Genomic DNA, 19,958 nt, shown 5'->3' with positions numbered 1-19,958 from the left:
TTCCCTTTTAATTTTAATTTTTTTATGGGAGAGGCCAAAAATTCATCCAGTTATACTGCAAGACTAGGGCGTTAAATCCATGTCCATTGTATACACAATTCATGAAAGAAAATTTTACAAGAATAAATACAATGTCACCTAAATATACAACAATGGCCTGACTGACTACAATAGTGGACGCCTTTTACATAAGAGATACTGATTACATCTGTTGGTGAGGTATGTGGTGCACTCTTCAGCTTCAATTGATTGATGATATCCTGTGTGTTGTTCACTGTTTTTCTGTAAACTTCGAATCCTCTTTGAGGAAGTATCATTATATCCATTCCAGAGGCTAACAGAAGCCAACTCTTTCTCAGAAACCTCCCCTATTTCGACCTTGTCAAGAATTCTTGTCAAAACTGATCTTTACTTTTACAATTGTGGATTTTAATCTTCATCTTCCCAATCTGAGCCTTCATCATCGTCACTACCATCTGACTCCATGTCAGAAGCTTCATCCTCACTCTGCAGATAAGAACAACCAAACATTTACTCCTATTGCTGCATATAAATTCATTAAGGGGCTCTTAACTCATTAAAAGGTCCTAAAAGGAAAGAGCTAACAGAAACAGAAACTGTCCTAGAGGAGCATGCTAAGACTTCAATCTCAGACCCCATCAAAGCCCAACTTTTGTTATGTTGACCACATTAACCAAGACTATATCTGGTCGTAGCATCATGAGCACTTGATAGTAGATAAATAAGAGAAACAGTATCTCACTTGGTTAAATTCCGAGTCATGACCACTCTGATGGGGATTTCTTGAGGTCCAAGTGCTCTCATCTTCTACATCTTCAGAAATACCCTGCTTGGAAAGCTATCGTCATACACAAGGGCAAACAGCAATGCAAAAGGACATGATTCTATTGGAAAAATACTGACTGTACATTTTTGGAAACAGCCATGAAATTCGTATCATTTATATTATTGGAAACATTCCAACTGTACAAGATCGCTTATATACCAATAATCATGTTGACCAGGGAAGGGTCACAAATGCTTGGATCATTTTATCAAAGCAGAGTAGTTTACACTAATAGCATTAACTAAGCGTACAAGTTTACAGAGTCATACAGAACCTAGCAATTTTATCACATGTGCCCCGTAAATGGTAGACAAGACAACAATTTCAGGAATGTAGATAACTAGGACCAATCCATGATCCTCATGATTTAGGATCATTTGGCATATGTAAATTCCATTACTATTCAACAACTTATCACATTGTACACTTTCATTTTGTAACAAGGCTGAACTACGATGTACATAAACTTATGAATTCAACATAAGTAATGTAGTCTGGCTGTCCAAATTATCTTCTGATGAATAGAGAATATGCAATAAATTTGTAAAACACACTAGCAGATAAATATATTAGTCTTTCTGGCACTAAGTTTGAATCAATTATTGCAGATTTGATCAAGCAAATTAGCCTAAACAATGCCATGGTTAACTTGCACAATATCAAGTATTGTATAGGAGAATACACATGACTGCATATGAGCGTAGTAAAAGCATTGTGAATTAGAAGTCTATAACTTACAATTTCAGATCTCATTTGCTCTATGGTCCTCTCCAATTCCCCTATGTGCTGACTGAGAGCCTACATGGATACATATAATATTTATCGTGAGGTGAAGAACAAATCAAAGACAAATATCAGATTCAACAGAGAAACTGGGGAAGAGTAAGAAACTGAAACCTCATGGCGTTGCATGGCCACTGAACGTTTCAATGCCTTCGCTTTAGTTAAAAGGTTCCTTGGCCTCAAGGTAATGGGACGCCTATAATTCTTTCCACGATAGTATATAAGAGCATATCCTTTGGGAACTCTTTCTATAGCCACCAGTATGCCACCGCTCTCATATTCCAACAACCGGGCTGAATCTTCAACGAAAGCAAGGGTCTTCTGTTTGGATATTAATTTCACTAGCTCTCTGTGCTTCCAATGCAAATGCATGTTTTCGATGACACCATCAAAGACACCACGTATGCCTAGTACATTATGAAACAAAGATCATCAGTGTTTCAGTTCATAGTTCTATCTTCACTTCAAAAATATAGAGGATCACTCACCAAGAGGCAAGTATGCTTTCATTCTTAAGCCAACCCTGCGAAACATAACTCGCTCCTCATCAGTGATGGTTTCCTGATCATAATCAGGACCTGCAGGAAGCATTGCTGATTCTATCTTGGAAAGGAGTCTCTCTGCTCTAAGCTTTTTAGCTTGGGCCTATCAGCGAATTCAGATTTTAAAACCAAGTCAGACAGATGTGTATACACACATATCAGTAGTATCCAAGTTATAAGTGAGGTTATTAATGATGTCTTTTGGACAAGAAAACATTACACAGGACGTACAAAGTCTATCTCCTACAATTTAGGTCTACCAACACTGGAGATACAAGAGGACAATATTAAGAGACCACATCACCACCATTTTCTCTCATATAAATATGTAAGAAGATGTCCATGTTGACTACTTACAACCACTATGATCCATTCAGCAGCCACAAGAAAATTATTACGAAGCTTGTATAACTTTAAATGCACAACAGGCCCATGGGCAAGGTAAGGCCTTTGTGATTCTTGACATGATTATCTGCATCACTATTTTATAACATATACAAAGTTTTTTCACATTTATTTGACACTTATATGCAAACAATTTTCCAAAATCAAAACCACAGCAACCACATCTAAGTTAATGGCATAATGTTGGCAGAATAGAAGGAGAGCAACTGAGAGAAGCAGAGAGAGGGAAAGAGGAAATGGTGTTTGGAGCCATTGAACACTAAAGGAAGGATACTTACAACGCCTAGCTTATGTTCAATTCGTTTTGCACGCCTGGCAATCTTAGCTTTTGAATCTTCTTCAATCATCTTTTCACGTTCTTCTGCAGATATTTCTCTTCCCCATCGGGCTTGGGCCTCATAGAACTCTGCCAAAGTTCCTGCAAGTGCCTGTCCTTCCTCTGTACCTGAAGAAGCTGCATCTATTGGTTTGACACGCACTATCTCTTCAACATCTTGCACCTGTTTCGTTAGTTCCTGTCTTTCAGCCAGAGCAGCAGCTACACTTGTTGGGATAAAGTCCTTTCCACGGTAAATGACAATGTAATATTTGTTTCTGAGTAGTAAAACACCACCTGTTAATGCCTGCAATATAGAATAAATTTAGTATCATTACCTGTTGAACTTTATCCTGCACAGGCAACCAGGTAAAAATAATGAAAAAGCTATAATAAATAAAAATATATTTATTTATAAAAAACAAATAATAATAAAATAAATAAATAAAACCTATAGTGAGTGCTTTTAGTTCGCCAGAAAATTCATAAAAGAAATGCCTATCTACAAGCTTGCCAATAATGATTAACAAAAGATTGTGATAGGTTCCTTACTTAGAATGGCAGTGGTTCTCATTTGCATTGAAAGAAAAGCACAGTTCATTGTGCAGACTAAGCTTGTGAAAATTATAGCAGCAAGATAAGTATATATGTTGAACACCCACTGGGCAAATATATCCGCATACTTAAAATAACCTCTAAATCATTAATCCATTCAGTCCTGTGGATCTGTAAAGAAATCAAGGTTTGATGCCCAAACAAAAAGCTCTTATGAACACTACATGCTGCAGCAGTAACCAACATCCTAAAATGAACCGCACTACAGGGGCTGGATGCCACATAACTCAGGGATCTATAATCTAAGCCGCAGTCATGAGTAAGTTGGGGTGAGGGAGCTCCTAATGAATTCCAAACAAAAAGATTCAACCATCCCAACCTGAAAATCTTAAGAGTGTTAAGCCACCTTGACTTCTAGTTCAGTAATGTTCTTGTAGAAGAACACTACATTATTGGAACAACCATCACTTTTTTTTCTGAAGAGAACATTGCTGGAACAGCTATCATTTCACATAAAAAAACCACCTTGACTTCTAGTTCAGTAATGTTTACAATGTTTTTCAAGTGGTGGGTTTTGACTCTCAGACATAAACTAAAAAGCAGCATTAAGTTGGGAAAAAGTACCAAAAGTAATGGAAAACAGATAATGTAGAACGGACCTTCAGCTCCTCAGCCATTATTTTGTTGTTTGTATTCTGGATACCTCGTTTGACAGCAATCTTCGCCACAGAACTTTTCTCCCAAACTTTAAGTATAGCAGATGCTAATCCTTGATGGTTTCTATTTCTCCCTTCATCAAGACATCAAGAATGAAGTGTCAGCAAATGTTGACATGCTAAACTAGAGTAACGTTAAAAATAAAAAAATAAAAAGTTAAAAACAGACGGAGAATTTACCAAGGGCAAAATGACATGGAATTGATTTAGCAAGTTTCCGTAAATTAGTCATCTCTGCATTAGTCAGCCGTGATCGCATCCCGGTAGGAAGAAGCCTGAAAGGTGTTTTGTAACCCGGGATTGTTTTAGGAAGTAAATCAGCGTCAACAGGAAGTATTCCTGTACCCCAATACTCAACAAAACGAGGACCTAATTCATCCAATAAGCTGTTGAATTCAGCTTCTTCCTCTGTCATCTTCGGAAGAGGTGCTGGAATTTTCACAGCTTGCTCAGTCTTATCTGGAGTTGAAGTCACATCATTGCCACTTCTTGTTACCGGAGTTTCAGCTGATGAAACATCTGGGATGAAAAGAGCATTTCCTTCCCTACCAACAGGTTCGGATTTAGAAGGGCCTTTGTAGTTAATCCCACGGTACACAACCATGACACTCCCTGATCTCCATAAAACTAAACCTCCTGTTCGACGCTGACCATCACTAAAGGCAGTCAGTTACATTACAAAAGAAAATAGAAAACAGTACGCATTAAAGTTTGGCAAAATTTCATGACATCGGACAAGTAAAAGGACATGAAACCACAAAACACACACACAAAATTCTGAGAAATTCAGACCACATCTGCATCAGCAACACGATTTTAGCTCTGAGTAGCGAGAGCAAGATGTGAAGCCTTAATAACAAAACCCGAGTGCAGTTGTTTTTGTTAACCAAACTAAGTTAGCACAAAAAGAATGAAAAGGATGATGGATAAGAAGCGTGTACTAGGTTTCTCATGCGAATGAGAAACGAGAGTAACTTTACACACCATAATCAGTGTCAATCAGCTGGGAAAATACTCACTCACTTTCACTACATTTAACCATGAATCCCTCAGAAATGGAGCAGCTATGGCAACAGCTCATTAAACTAGTTCATCACTAACCAAACTAGTATTCATATACTACTGGTTCATCATTACTAAGCAAACTAGACATAATCTCCTAATCTGTATTCAGCAAGAATTACATTCACTTCACAATTCACATACAGAAAATTGCAAAATGTACACGAGAATTCAAGAACTGAACGAACCTCAACAATCTCATGAGCAGTTTTCATATCATGAGCCAAAACCTCATGAAACTTGAGCCTCACCAGCTCCTCCTTCCTCCACTTATCATGAATCTTCTCCAGCACTGCCTGCGTAATCCCGGCTTTCGGCACACTGATCCTCTCCCTCAGGAACATTCCCAACCTCCTCAATCGCCTCAGCTCCTCATCCTCAATCGTCAGCTCAGCCAAGCTCGGCGCCTTCGACCTCCGAGCTCTCCTCAGCCCCTTCACCTCCTCATCCTCACTCAATTCCTCCTCCTCCTCCTCCTTCTCCCACGGCAGCGCCACGTCATCGTCGCCCTTCTCCTCCGCCAATATATAGTCCGGCCGGACCCACTCCCGCTGCAGCAAATCGCCGAGCTTCTCCTCTCCGCTCGCCGCCGGCATTGAATCCGGACCGTCCAATTCAACACCATCACCGCTCTCCTCCTCCTCCTCGTCTTCGTCGCCTAACCCTAGGTTCCGCAACCGGAACACGATCCTCTCTATCGCGCTCTGGCCTTTGTCCTTGTCCACGTACCTACCGCCATTACTCGGCTTCTCTCCACCGCCGTTGGACTCCTTGACTCTATCGTTGACCTTACGGCGGGGCAACTCCGACGGAGCACCGCGAGACGGCCACTTATTCAGCCACGGCGCGGTGGAGGAGGACGACGAGGGCTTGGACTTGTGCGGCGACGGCCTCGCGTTCGGGTTGCCGCCGTGCTCGGTGGTTCTGAGAGCAGAGAAGGGCTTGAGGATGTGAAATGACGGTTTTGGGGACGAGAAGAGGAGGTTGAGAGAGGAAGGGGAGTGAGAGGTGAGCGGGAGTGAGTTTCTGAGTGGCATTTCGGAAATTTTGGCGGTTGCGAAGGCCATTTGTGGTGAGGGGTTTAGGTTCGGTGAGCTGAGCTGAGCTGAGCTTATAGTGGTTCGTGGCGGTGGAGGTGTTTGAATTTCAGGGGCATTATTGCTTTGAGTTTGATTGCTCGGAGCTCAGAGAGGGGCGGGAGGTTGGGGAACACTGTTTGTATAGAGATATGATAAGATATTTCTCGTAAAATTTCGGATAATTTTTTCCGTCGGGTATATATATAGAGGAAGGGAAATTTGATTGGGGCGCGTTTGTAATTTTCATCAGTTGGAGCACTCTTTGTGAAACTTGTGATCATTTTTTTTTTTTTTTTCAGACTACTGTCATCTTTGAATCAAATTTAGTAATTTTCATAGACACTCATCACTTCTACCCGTCATTAAGCGACGAATCATAAGAACTTCATTTCCCAAATAAAATATAGGAGAGTGAAATTCACACTCCCTATTTTACAATTCACACGCTATGTTATTATCTTAAGTTTTGTCTATTTGTAGTGTGAATTGTAAAAATGTGATGGAGAGTGTAGATTGTAAAATAAAGTGTGTAAATTTCAATTCCCAAAAGATATCTCTACTAATATCAATGGAAGCCAAATTTTGGTGTCAAATACTTTACCAAATTTTGAAATATCCAAATTACTCTTTAGAATAAAAATAAAAGCTCATAATGAAATTGAAAGATGTTATAAAACCATTAAATATATCTTGAATACATGAATACATCATCATCAATCACTTTGTTTGCAAAACAACCAACATCACTCATACTTTACCGATTTTAATACTGACCGTGATTATATGGATCATGTAAATATTGACATGTATGAATCTTTTAAAATCTTAGAGGCATCAAGTTTTTCAACCTGTTCAAAGGTAAGAAAGTTAAGTTATTCTATCTTCTAACAATATACTTACCTCTTTGATGTGAGGGGAAAAAAAAAATTAGTAATTACCATATTGACATATGTCGGAATTAATTAGCAATTAATTCCACAATATAGTAAAAGAATGTATTAAATAAAAATTTATGATACATAGCGGATCTATTTTTTATATATATATAATTTTTCTCACTTATTTATTGAGAAGTTTTAAATACACTCCATACTTAATACACCACTGATTTAATTTCTCATTCTAATATTTTACTAAATACACAACCCAAAGTACCTAAAATATCCTTAATCTCAAAAATAATGAAATATCCTGTTATTTGACTATTTCTTTTTCTTCTAATGCATAGATGTCTATTTTGGTCATTTAACCCACCTACAAAATCTAATTTGAAATATAAAATAATAGGGGTGTATATTTAAAATTTCTCTTATTTATTTAATGAGGATGGACATAGATGAAAGTTGGATGAAAAAATAAGACAAAAATATAAAAGCACACTCTTTAAGTAATTGAGGGGGTGTATTATACATTTTGCGGAAATGTAGATCACGAACAGCTTCTCAAAAAGCTAAGAATCTAAGTACTTCATTTGCTGCAGAAATATGATCAAGCATCTATGACCCATATACAATTATGCAGCAAGATGATGACCTTAACTGTATAGGACTCAATGTACATACTCTATATGCAAAGGTTTTCATGTAATTACATATAACACCCAAAGCAAACCATTAGGGTTAAAACTCAATTGAAAAGGGCTTAGACTCCAGAAGATCTTCTGCTAAGGGAAGGAGACGAGTCAAACATTTCCTGACCAAGCTCCTTTATCTTGTTAACAAGAAGTGATTGTTCAGTCTCAAGCTGAACCATGTACTCTTCTTGTGTATCCTCGAGGCTTTCTAACTCAGACATAGCCGTTGACAGTCCTTCCAGATTTCCATCCTCAATTAGAGACTGGAACTTCATCATCATTTGTTTCATCTAAACAAACTCGAGAGTTAGAATGGAGTTGAGTTTGTTTGAAACATTTTTTGTACAATGGCTAAGATGAGCAAGTCATAATTCTCATTTACCTCGTTTGAAATTCTGTGTGCTCTTTTTATGGATGGATCAGACTCCAAGCTCGTTCTTTTCTCCAAGTCTGGGACTTTTCTTGTAATCCGAATATGGATCTCTCCCCTTTTCACACCTTGGAGGGGTATCCACTTGTCTGACATCTGGTTTGGAGGCAGTCTCTGATATTCGACAACACAGTCACCGATGCTTGATGTTGGTAATAAAGCATTGTGGTCTTTAACATGCAACTCTAGGGGGCTTCCATCATCAGGGAATTCCAACGTCTGATTCCAGTGGGGATTCAGAGTTTTGTACATAACCTGCAAGGCAAGTCATCGCAGAATTTATCAACCTGATCCATGGAATATCTAGTATAATAGTGTTTCAGAAATATGGTGAGGAAAATCAAAGGGTAAGCGGAACTGCCAAGGCATCTACAATATCATGACTATGATGTGTAACATTAATGTGATACTTCTACTAACCTTTGTTCTTTTCTTCAAGTGCCCATACTGAACCCTCACGTATGGATCACTTGTCCCTCTGATATCAGCAGCAATAAGGTCTTTCGCTTCAAGGAGAACAAGTTCAAGCCATCCATTATTTGAATGCGTAGTCGAACCCTGAAAATACCAAAGAGGTGAAAAGGCAGAATAATTTAGTCACCAAAACAGATATCAGACTAATAAGTTGATCCACATGTATAATCATTCATTAAGTTTTATAAGAACATACCCTTGATCCTTCAGAGCCTTCAGCTCTAACTGCTTCTATTTGAAGCCTAAGTTCTCCAGAATTAACTTTTTCTAGAGGGATCCAAACATCCCTGACTGATCCCTCAACCAGTCCCTCCAAATTAACTCGTGCACTACCAATGCTGTCATCACCGAAGGTATCTTCACTGTAGCACTTTATCATCAAGCACTCACCTCCTCCTATCTCATCAAATTCAAACTTCTGATTCCAGAGAGGACTCAAAGCATGAGCAGTCCTTGTTCTCTGGAGAATCTGAAAGAAAAATATAAATAATATTTACAATTATCTGCAAAGTATATACCAATGAGAAAATCAAAGAACATAATGAAGGGAAGCAAAACATCTACCTTTCCATACTGCAATTTAACATATGGAGCACACTTCCCAGACCTGTCTTTTGCAATAAGATCCTTTCCTTCCACAACAGTTATGTTAACTTTCCTCCCGGTTCTCGGCAGAAAATTTGATGAACCAAAAAGCGATCTTTGGGAGCTCAAGTTGTCCAAGACGTGTGAACCATCAGAGAATTGCCATTCTTTAAGGACAAGCTTCACTGTCAACTGCATGATGCATTGAGCAAAAATAAATTAATAAATAAATCAATCAATACATAAAGTGAAAATGGGATACAGAAACCAGGCATAAATCTTATAATCCCAGGCAAAATCTTATAAGTGTTACCTCCCCAGAATGGACCCCCTCAAATGGAACAACTATTTCAACTTCCTTTCCACAGAATAAAGCATGTTTGGCTATTACACCAGAGTCAGGTCCTATTGCCCAAAACACTGTAGAATCATCCTCAACATACTTCACCTACTCGAAAGGAACAACAATTCAACTTAGTTGACACTCAACAAGGTGATAAGATAAGGTTAAAGTTATCACTGTAATTTCAAAATTAAGTTAAGCATGGTAGTAATAGTACCTTAACTTCACAACTCGCCAGATAGTCATACTTCACATTGTTTGGTGTGCATTCATAAAGATTAAATCGAAGAGTACCGGTTTCTTCATGTAACACCATATTAAATTTTGAATTCCATCTAGGGTTTGAGCCGAATTTCATATCTGTTCTTCTAGTTAACTGCTCAAGCTCAACCTCCACTAATGTCTGCAGATCTTTATCAACAAAATGCTCTTCTGAAGTACCATCAAATTGCCTTCTGGATGGGCTTAATCTCAAGCCAGATCTAGAAAGTTTACTGGCTGAAACAACTGTCACATATATAATACCTCCAACAGCCTTTTTCCTTAGGCTTACTGCTGGCATAGAGTAACAACGGCGGCGAGGTTCAACCATCGTCTTAACCAAGGTGTCAGTAAGAATTTTCACCTATGAGAGCAAAAATCTATTATTTGTAAAAGTAAGTTATTTGTAAAAGTAAGAGATTTTGAAGACATTCAGTACAAAAAAGTTTTCATGCTTAAGAGCCAAACCAGCCAAGAAGAAACACCAGGAAGCTCTGTAGCAGGTAGTGATTGGCTTCCACCACTACCAAACGCAACTCCTATCCTCACATCAGGAACCGACACAAATGAGTACAAAATTGCTCTCCCATTCAAAACTGGCATCAGGAGAAGCTGCAAAATGCAATTTACTGGATGAAGGACTCACCAAAGAAAACTTAAATTGCTTCAGAGTGATGCACAACAGTCAATGCTTTCCAATAGGATAGCCACGACTCAGAGAAGGAAAAGCAAGCTAAGTTATGTTTGTGTATATATAATTTCAGTTGTAAATTGGTTTGAGATGAACTGTACAAGAAAAAAAGATGAAAAGGAAGCTGCTTTACATACATCTCCCTTGATGTGGAGGCTATTTATAACAATCCGTGCAGTCCCCATTAATGGCATGGCAAGCTTGGCAAGCAACATAATACTCATATCAGTTGTGTCCCAGTCAAAACCCAAGCGCATGATTCGCTGTAAAAATGCAAATAGAAATACATTCTTCAGTCTAAGATCTAAGAATAGAATATGAAACATTGATGAAGTGATAATTTAAGTCAACAAACAGAAACATATCTACCACCTTATATAAACCTCAGTCTAAGCAATATCAATTTAATTCAAGAGAAATGAGTACAAAAGTACCATTCTGGATAAAGTTTGAGAACTACAAGTAAAATAGAAACCAAACCTGATCACCTGATGTTGACCAACGTGTCCCATGAAGGCCCAAGCTTGGAGGGCTTGAACCTAGTGAAAACTCTTGCAGTTCAATTCTTTCCTACATGAAAAAATGGTTGCTCTTTAGTACACTCGTTAAATATGTCACTACAGTGAAAATTAACTCAAAGTTTCAAACTTCAAACTGTAGTAGAAAAGTAGAGGAATAGATCACTTACTATAAGCCTTGATTTTCTGTGCTTCAGCCGTTTCTGCAAACAACAAGAACTTAGCTAATTAGCTGGGACATTAAAAACTTTCGTTTTGCATGTACAATGGACAAATTGAGACATCCTGCCAAAAGTAGAAGAATGATAATAATAATAATGACCACAACTTCTTCCGGCGTTATAAGCATGCATTTAGTGAATGCAAAAGAAACTCAAAATCCAGCTAATGAGTTTCTGCAATTATAGACAACTTTTCTTGACTTATTAAAAAGTTACTGGAAGGATGTCATGACCATAAAACACAAGTGGCACATTGCTCAAGGAGCATCTTTAAAAAGTAAGCAAATGTAACTAGCTAAACAAAATACAGCATAGTATCAACTGACACTAACAAAAAGAAACAGGATAAGATTATTCTCACCTCAACAATGGATGAAAACCTTGAAGAAAGCTTCGGGTTAATATAGTTGGGCCATACTTCCGTCAACATCCTATTCAGCCATTCGCAGGGCTCCAATGGCGTTATGGGCTACACAACCAAAAGGATCACAAACAGAAAATTCAGCTTTGATATGCACACATTTCATACAATTAAAAATAGAAGAAATGTGAACAACTATCGTACCGAGGTGTTAAGTATCACTCTCTTCCATTGCTTGTTCAAATCTTCAACAATTATTCGACGCTGATAGTTCCCATACTGCAGACAGAACAAGTGACAGCTTATTTTCAGTGAAGTTGAGTGGAAACAACTCAAAGATCTGATGAATTGCAGTTTGCTAAAAAAAAGAACATACTTAAATTGAACTCAATCTCAACCAATGGATAAAGTAGAACTAAAAATAAACCAAGCACCCTATCATCCACAAACGGGAAACTTGAAAAGAGGGCAAACAGATTCCAACCTCCACAAACCAAAATCCCTCACAAAACACAAAAAAAAAACTACCATTCGATCTCACTCTACCAAATATAAACTCTGGAAGCAAAAATTGAAACTTTTTCAAACTCCAAAACTCAACCAAATGTCACATTGACCTGAGATTCACCTACACAAATATAGAAGACAATAACAAGCTCATCACCAACCTGCACAGTTGCCCAAACGGCCACAGCGAGTGGGACCCAGTTGGAGAAGGAGAAGACCCATCTCTCAATAGCCCAAGCAAACAAAACCACAGGAATCAAAACAGGAAGAAATGGCTTCTCTTCGACCACAAAGTTGAAGAACTCCACAGCATCCTCAACCCTCAAGCTTCTCTTATTCTTTGCTCTACTCATTTGATCAGAACACACACTCAAATCAAAAACCCTTCTCTGAAAACACTTCACCTTCCTCTTCTCATCAACAAACCTCGATCAGAAAGTTTTGATCTTTGTGATCAAACTTATGAAAGAAGTAGTAAATGAGTAAATGGGGATGTAGTTATTATGAATAAATTGATAGTTGAGTAAGCTCAACGGTGATTGTGGAATTTGAAGCAGCTCTCTACATTTTCATGGAGAATAGAAATTTAATACAAAGAACACACAGAGGAAAAGTCAAGGCCAGAAAAAAGAGAGCATTTTTAGTTAACAACTCTGAAAACCTCCGGGTGTAATTGTCCGAATAATAGCAGTTTATAGAAGCCACCAAAAGTGCTTTTGTCCCTAAAGCGCTTTTCCCAGGCGGGTCCCACCTCATCCGCCTTTGAAGGTGGCGTTTGGGCCGTCGGATTGGGGAAGGGTTTCATTCGGGTGTGGCTCGGATGCACCGTATTTCCGGTGTGAGTGCTTTTGGGTTTTGACCCGTTGACTGTGGAGAGCTCTTCTGGACTCTGGTGGTTGTTGTTGTCAGAGCTGGTTGGCGATTGAACGACGAACGTTGAAGCGGGACTTCCGTACGTGGCAGCATACGATTGCAGTACTAACTAGCTAGCGCTAGCTGTGATTGGGTAGTGGCGTCCACGCGCCGGAGGGCCGTACAAGTCTGAATCACGTGTCTTAAGGTTGGACAACCAAAACTTTACGTTTTTTCTAACTAATGCGGGGGTAGTTTGGAATTTCTAGAATCAATCCACCATTGAAATCTGGTTTCTGTAACCCCATTGACGAGCACAAAAAGCATGGTCATGCACTCACGGGGTTTCTTTTATTTTCACTAATTAAGATTAGTGGATGAGATTAATTTATCCAATAAGGAATCTCAAGGGGAAAGTAGGGTTGTTACGTTATTAGATGATGTGATTGTGTTCTTACTTAATGGATTAGATTAACTTATATATTTAACGAGAAAATATCAAGAAAAAAGTAGGGTTGTTAGACGATGTACGTGTTCTTACTTGAGTAGCATGCATCGATGTCGTACAAGTAAGCCGAGCCGAGTTGGGTGTAGAGTCGAGTCCCTGTCAACTCGAATAGTTTTTATCGGCTTAAGTCGAACTCACAGTGTGTGAATTATGCATGTCACGCTCATTATTGGTAATAATAATTGTACTAATGATAAATTTGATCTTATTAGCTAATGTGTAGTATATAATCTAAAATTTCGACAACCGTACATCTGTACGTAGTTTTTTAGTGTTGTACGTTTTAAGGACAATTTTTTTTGTCTTTCTTGTTGGTAGGGAAAAAGGTCAATTGTCTTTTCTCAACCTATAATGATCTACAAGATTCATCAAAAACAACACAAAATTACTTAAAACTCTAGATTTAAGAGACTCTGATAATATAATTGAAATCAAATTCGTCAAATTATATCTCTATAACAGATTACAAATGAAACTAATCACAATCATACATTTTTCATCATATACTGATCCACAAAATTCATCAAAAATAAGATAAAATTAGTTGAAATCTTAAATTTAAGAGAATATGAGGATATAAACAAAATCAAATTCGTCAAATTATATTTCCTTAACAGATGAAACTACAATGGCGGCAAACCCTAACCCTAGGGCTTCGAACGTCAAAAATTTTGGCTCCGGTTGAGGTCTCCCCTCCTCATTGTGCCTGTTGGTCGACCTCTCTGAGATCGTGGCTTACCTCTGTTCAACCCGCTGGTTGTGGCAACTGGAATGCTTTAGCATATCGATCGGAAGCTTGCGGTGCAGCAAATCGTGAAGCTCATCGGCGTTTTCGCTTGGTGGTTCACGACGGAGGGACGTCAAGGCCAAGGCGAGCGCGCCTCAAAGGTTGGAACAATCTGAATCAGTACGGATCTGGGTGTTGTAGGACCGGCGCCTTTTTGTCCTTACGTTGGAGATCGGGTGTTCTCCGATGGGGAGGAGTCCTGTTCAAGGAGTCACAGTGTTCTCCAAGACGACCGATGGGCACCTTCTCCCAGTCTGCTCCTCTCCAAGTTTCGTCGACGGCGCGTCAGATCGGTTGGGCAGCAAGGCTGTTCAGCGCAGAGATGGTCGGCGCTTGGGTGCCCAACAAATTGGGTGTCCTTAGAGTTTCTGGACAGGCTGGCCTTCGCACTTGGGCCTGGGCTCTTGCCTTTTTTGGGCTGGCGGGCTTGTCTATGGATTCGGGAAGGATTTGGGTCAGAATTTGGGACCCAGGTCGTATCCAAATTCGGATCTTGGATCCGAGACAGATGCTCGTTTTGTGCTGGTATTGGTTCTGGTTCTTGAGAGTTCTTATGTTGATATTCGAGTTTTTGACACCCTCGGTCACTTTCGAACTTTTGGTGAGCGAATCACCTCTCCTAGGTGATTCTATCATCGGTTACGGTTACGGCTACGGCTACGGTTACTACTACATTTACACTGCTCTCGTGACATATGCAGTGCAGCGATACCAAATCTTTTTGGTATCAAGTCACGTCCTGGTTACCCTTTACTCGAGATGCGTTTGTGCATCTTGTTATGTTTTATAATTTTTTCTTCATTATAGATGCGTATGTGCATCTTGTTATGCTTTATTATTTTTCTTTCGATGCGTTTGCATCGCTCCATGCATGTACTCCTCAGTTTCAATTAATATAGAAAAAAAAAAAACAGATGAAACTAATCACAATCATACAATATGGCCAATTTGAAATCTATAAAACTAATTAGATGAATCAAATCCATTTATTACATATTGAATGAGATCAATTGATGATGCCATATTGTTAAAGGTGTGTGTACGTGAGACTACACTAATAATATATCACAAAGACCCGGACTTCTTTTTTTATCCTTTCTTTTTCTCATGGCTATCTAGAGGACTAAAAGCACATCACAATTAACCGTATTGATATGACATAAAATTTTAATCACATCATGATCATGAACATCTTTTGTTTTTTAGTCTTTATTTGAAAAAATTATTCTCAACGTGAAACATACACACCACTATTATATGTGTATATTAACAGGGCAAACAAAATGTAGTGACGTTTAATTAGTCAAATAAAAACTTTATTAAAATTACGAACAAATCAATGGGATCAGCAAAATGCAGTCAATTCAGAGAAATGACGACTGCAAGATGACGAACAAATGGGAGCCGATTCCAAAAGTTGTTGCTTTTGAACTTTGATCAAGATGACAGAATTGATGCTAGTTTCTTCTTTAATGTTTGTGTTTGTTTATGTTAATTATTTGAAATGATGAAGTTACCATGAAAAGGACGTAAGAAACCAGCCGTGCACCTAATTTGACTCTTTGAAAAAGTCTATTAAGAAAGCTTCATCAACATAATCACCACGATAGGGTTGGATTTCTAGCTAGATCGAGAGCTCGAGCTAGGTAGTACGTGTTGCCTTGCTCTCATATTGATCCGGTTGTGGAGGGAATGCAGTCATACAAGTTGTGATCTAAGAACTCTGAGTTGACACAAACTAGAATTTGAAAATTAAATGTAAAATACAAGTAGATAATTTTTTTGAGAAGAATACAAGTAGATCGGTAACTTTTTTGGACGAAGATCCTTCATCCATCTTTTGCTCAAAGGTAGTGTGTAATCAAATCCATCGGTAGCTTACTGTCGATTCCATTCAGTTGTGACGAGAAAATATCTCTGCTAATAATTGTGAACCAGATCGAATTTCCAACCAATAATTAAGAGCACAAAATTGGTGGTCCGTGGACCACAGAAGCATTAATCTGGTCTAGCTACTGCCTACTAGCTAGCTTATATATATTGTTAAAGTCAACGTACGATATGCTGGTCCATACATATATGATTGCTCCATACATATTACATGGTTTAAATCATGGACTACAGCTTAGCTTGAACCAGTAGCTCTCGCATCTATCTCTATATAAGCATATTCGATAGTCGTCAATACCAACAGATTCTATATATTTTCTGCTGGTTTACTCTCCTCACCGTACTCATCACAATTAGGGGTACACATATCCTGATATTTGTCTCTCTCTCTCTCTCTCTCACACACACACACACACACACACACACATATATCACTTGAATTACCCACCATAATATATGCAATAATTAAAGTCTCTGAGGAACACTTTAAATTAAATGAAAATTCATTAAAAATCTTGAAACTCAATCGTTGATTCATTTGAATGCGATATTTAAATATGACAATCGAGTCTAAAACTCGTCAGTAATTTCTCATTATAAAGTCATTGCGCTTGTACATCTAAATCATACGAATGAATTTTCTATATCGTGCATGACATGAGTATGACTTGTGTGAATATAGAGAGAGCACTGCTCTTTTTTTTCTATAAGAAATTACAAAAGTTAAATACAAAAGCCTCTAACTAGGCAGTTCGACCCTAAGCTTTCAAATAAAAGGGTGTTCGACTCCTGAAATGGAATAGAATTCTCTCAAATTTTATCTACTATTGTATCTAACATCAGCTAAGCAGAGCCACTCCTCGCCGGACTCTGCCATTGAACTGAAGAAATGGGCTATCAGGACAACATGAATCATGCAAGGAAGCACTCTTTGCATCGGTGATGGTCCGTGGGTTTTGATGAAATGGAACGAGAAACGGTCAGAACAAAGCTTACCACAGTCAGGTCAGTTTTCAGAAAACCTTGATTCAATTACGTCTTCTATTAATTGATGATCACAAGAACTCTAGTTGCATTCCCGGCGTGCGCATAGGCTAGAGTAGATGGTGACCGGATGAAATTTATTTTTCTTGGATGTCTTTCGTGTTGCAACTGAAGGCATCTGTATTGCTGGGAGCATTGGGAAAACTATATCTTTGAGTATTCAAGCATCAGATGGCTGTTTGTCCCTGGGCATTCTTGGGAGGCCTGGACACGGTCTCTGCGCCTCCTTCAACAGCCCCAAAATCACGCACTTTTGCATCTATCCTCGCTAACTCAACAGAGGCTGCTATATCTCTCAGCCAACTACCATCTCCGGTTGTCCGCGGGGATAAAATTTATGTCAATATCAATGAATCCTTATATCAGGAGCAATTGAAGCAATTCAAAACCAATCTTATTGGTCGTCTTCTTCTACGTAAGGGTTCTAAACCTCTTAAGGCTGATGCCCTAAAAGGGTTGCTTGCTGCTCTCTGGCAGCCTTCAAAGCCATGGCGTCTTGTGCCTCTTGGTAAAGGCTACTTTGACATTCATTTTGCCACAGAAGACGATCTGCGTCGGGTATGGAGTGGAGGTACTTGTACTCTTCCTGATGGAATTTTTCGCCTAACTCAGTGGAAACCAGACTTTGTACCAGGAGATACCTTTCCGCAAACTCATGCTCAAATTTGGGTTAGGATTTATGGTCTGAGTCAAGATTATTGGCACCAACAACATCTTATGGAGATCGCTCGGGGTGTCGGAACTCCATTGCAAATTGATAAAGCCACAAGGGAAAGGCAATTCGGGTACTTTGCTCGAGTCTTGATTGATGTGGATCTTGCAGGTGACTTACCACCTTCTTTGATGGTTGAGCGGGAAACTCACTGTTTTCCGATTGAAGTAGTCTATGAGAATGTGTGTACTCATTGTGGGAGGGTTGGCCACATGGTGGATCAATGCAGGTTCTTGAAGAGCTCTAACAAAGAGCAAAATGCTCAAGAACAAAAGGCTGTTAAAAAGCCTTCTCGCATTGGGCGTCAAGAGTATCGTCCCAAGAGGGCTGTAAACAATGTTTCTGAGAAAAACTTCCCTCAGGTGCAACACTCCCCTGAGGTTGCAAACCATGATCAGATTACTAAATTTGCAGAAGATGTTCTCACTGAGGCCGTTGACCAGGAACTGGATTGTATTGCAGATTTGGTCATTAACGAAACCATAGTCAACGGGAAGCCTGGAAGTTGTAGAGGCAGCATGACTCCTCTTATCAATAAGAATAAACTTGCCATCCTTGCAAACAAGGAAACTGAAGCAGTGGTTGACATTATTCCTAATGAATTTGCTCTAGTTGTTGGAACAACTATTTTGGAGGACCCTAAGGTTCATATTACTGATGAGAATGACGAAGTTGACAGTGATAATGAAATGTGTGATGAAGATGTGAGCTCCAATATGAAGCAAAAGGCTTATAGTAGTGCCCAGCCAACCAACCCCCTTTCTTCACATAGTGGTCAAAGTTGGCATGATATGGTGGAAGAGGAAAATCTGTTTGATCTGGCAGATTTATCTACGGGTCATGCTCCCCCGGGATTCGAACATGTTGCAACTTTAGCCAAGGATGTTTCATTAATTACTGGTCAAGGAGTTAATGAAGATACAGAGAATGGTTTCACACCGGTTCTTTCTAAGTCTCAAAAGAAGAAACAAAGACGACAAGCTACTCAAGCTCTTGCTCGTGAAACTCCTTATCCAAAGAGGGACAGAACAAAGAATAAAAAGTACAATCAATGAAGGTTCTTTATTGGAATATTAGGGGAATAGGAAACAAGGACTCCCAATCCGAGCTTTCTAATATTTGCCATATTCACAAACCAGATTTTGTTTGCATTGCTGAGCCAAAGGTAAAGTTCACCTCAATTTCAGCAGTTTTTTGGTCTTCTTTGAATTTGGATCTTGTTGCAACCAATGATTGTGGAGCGGCTCTTCCAAATCTTTGGTTGTTGAAGGGTTTTCATATTCCTAATCCGACGATTATTTCCAACTCCGAGCAGCAGGTTACAATTCAGGTTCCTTTTGATAATGAGCCCAGTCAACTTTCTTTTGTATATGCTTCTACCTCTTATATCAAACGCAGGGATTTATGGCAAGATCTTAATGCTCTTCGTCCTCAAACGTCTATCCCATGGATGGTAACTGGGGACTTCAACGCTGTGTTAGGAGCCCACGAGAAATCGGGAGGCCCATCTCCTTCTCGCCTCTCCTGTGCAGATTTTCAAAGTATGTCAGATACTTGTGATTTTGTTCATTTAGATACTTCAGGTTTGTTCTTTACTTGGTCAAATGGTTGGAGCACACGTGGACATGTTGAGCTTCGCTTGGACAGATGTCTTTGTGATACAACTTGGTTTGAAGCTTGGCCTTTTACTAGTTGTGTTGCTCTTCCACGTGTTGTTTCTGATCACTCTCCATTGATCTTCTCTGCTTCAAAACTCTCCCCAAGTGGTCCCAAGCCTTTCAGGTTTCAGTCTATGTGGTTGCAGCATCCAAATTTTCATGCAGTAGTGTCTAATTGTTGGAGTTCCTTTCAACTGTGTGGCTGCCCAATGTTTGTTACTTTGCAGAAATTAAAGGC

General features: G+C 39.1%; 3 protein-coding genes across 3 annotated transcripts; 1 reads left to right on the top strand and 2 right to left on the bottom strand.

The window, feature by feature from the left end:
• Positions 1 to 64: 64 nt before the first annotated feature.
• On the bottom strand, positions 65 to 6,476 carry LOC133742361 (CRM-domain containing factor CFM3, chloroplastic/mitochondrial). Its single transcript, XM_062170024.1, has 9 exons — positions 5,415 to 6,476; positions 4,345 to 4,810; positions 4,108 to 4,238; positions 2,856 to 3,200; positions 2,119 to 2,275; positions 1,745 to 2,037; positions 1,586 to 1,645; positions 764 to 847; positions 65 to 507 (listed from the first exon to the last, which is right to left on the bottom strand). Exons 1-9 carry the CDS (start codon positions 6,291 to 6,293, stop codon positions 430 to 432), a joined length of 2,493 nt encoding a protein of 830 aa, XP_062026008.1. The 5' UTR covers positions 6,294 to 6,476; the 3' UTR covers positions 65 to 429.
• Positions 6,477 to 7,661: 1,185 nt separating this feature from the next.
• On the bottom strand, positions 7,662 to 12,948 carry LOC133743664 (synaptotagmin-5). The gene is made up of 14 exons (XM_062171670.1): positions 12,431 to 12,948; positions 11,967 to 12,041; positions 11,763 to 11,870; positions 11,351 to 11,383; positions 11,143 to 11,232; positions 10,800 to 10,925; positions 10,440 to 10,583; positions 9,928 to 10,335; positions 9,681 to 9,815; positions 9,347 to 9,559; positions 8,979 to 9,251; positions 8,729 to 8,866; positions 8,261 to 8,563; positions 7,662 to 8,168 (listed from the first exon to the last, which is right to left on the bottom strand). The coding sequence occupies exons 1-14, from the start codon at positions 12,620 to 12,622 to the stop codon at positions 7,947 to 7,949; spliced, it is 2,460 nt and encodes an 819-aa protein (XP_062027654.1). The 5' UTR covers positions 12,623 to 12,948; the 3' UTR covers positions 7,662 to 7,946.
• Positions 12,949 to 17,521: 4,573 nt separating this feature from the next.
• On the top strand, positions 17,522 to 19,117 carry LOC133745019 (uncharacterized). Its single transcript, XM_062173022.1, has one exon. It carries the CDS (start codon positions 17,522 to 17,524, stop codon positions 19,115 to 19,117), a length of 1,596 nt encoding a protein of 531 aa, XP_062029006.1.
• Positions 19,118 to 19,958: the final 841 nt, after the last annotated feature.

This window comes from Rosa rugosa, chromosome 4 (genome assembly GCF_958449725.1).
Source record: "Rosa rugosa chromosome 4, drRosRugo1.1, whole genome shotgun sequence".
NCBI classification, from domain to species: domain Eukaryota; kingdom Viridiplantae; phylum Streptophyta; class Magnoliopsida; order Rosales; family Rosaceae; genus Rosa; species Rosa rugosa.
Note: the sequence above shows the minus strand (reverse complement) of the source record. Positions and strands in the feature narration are given on the sequence as shown.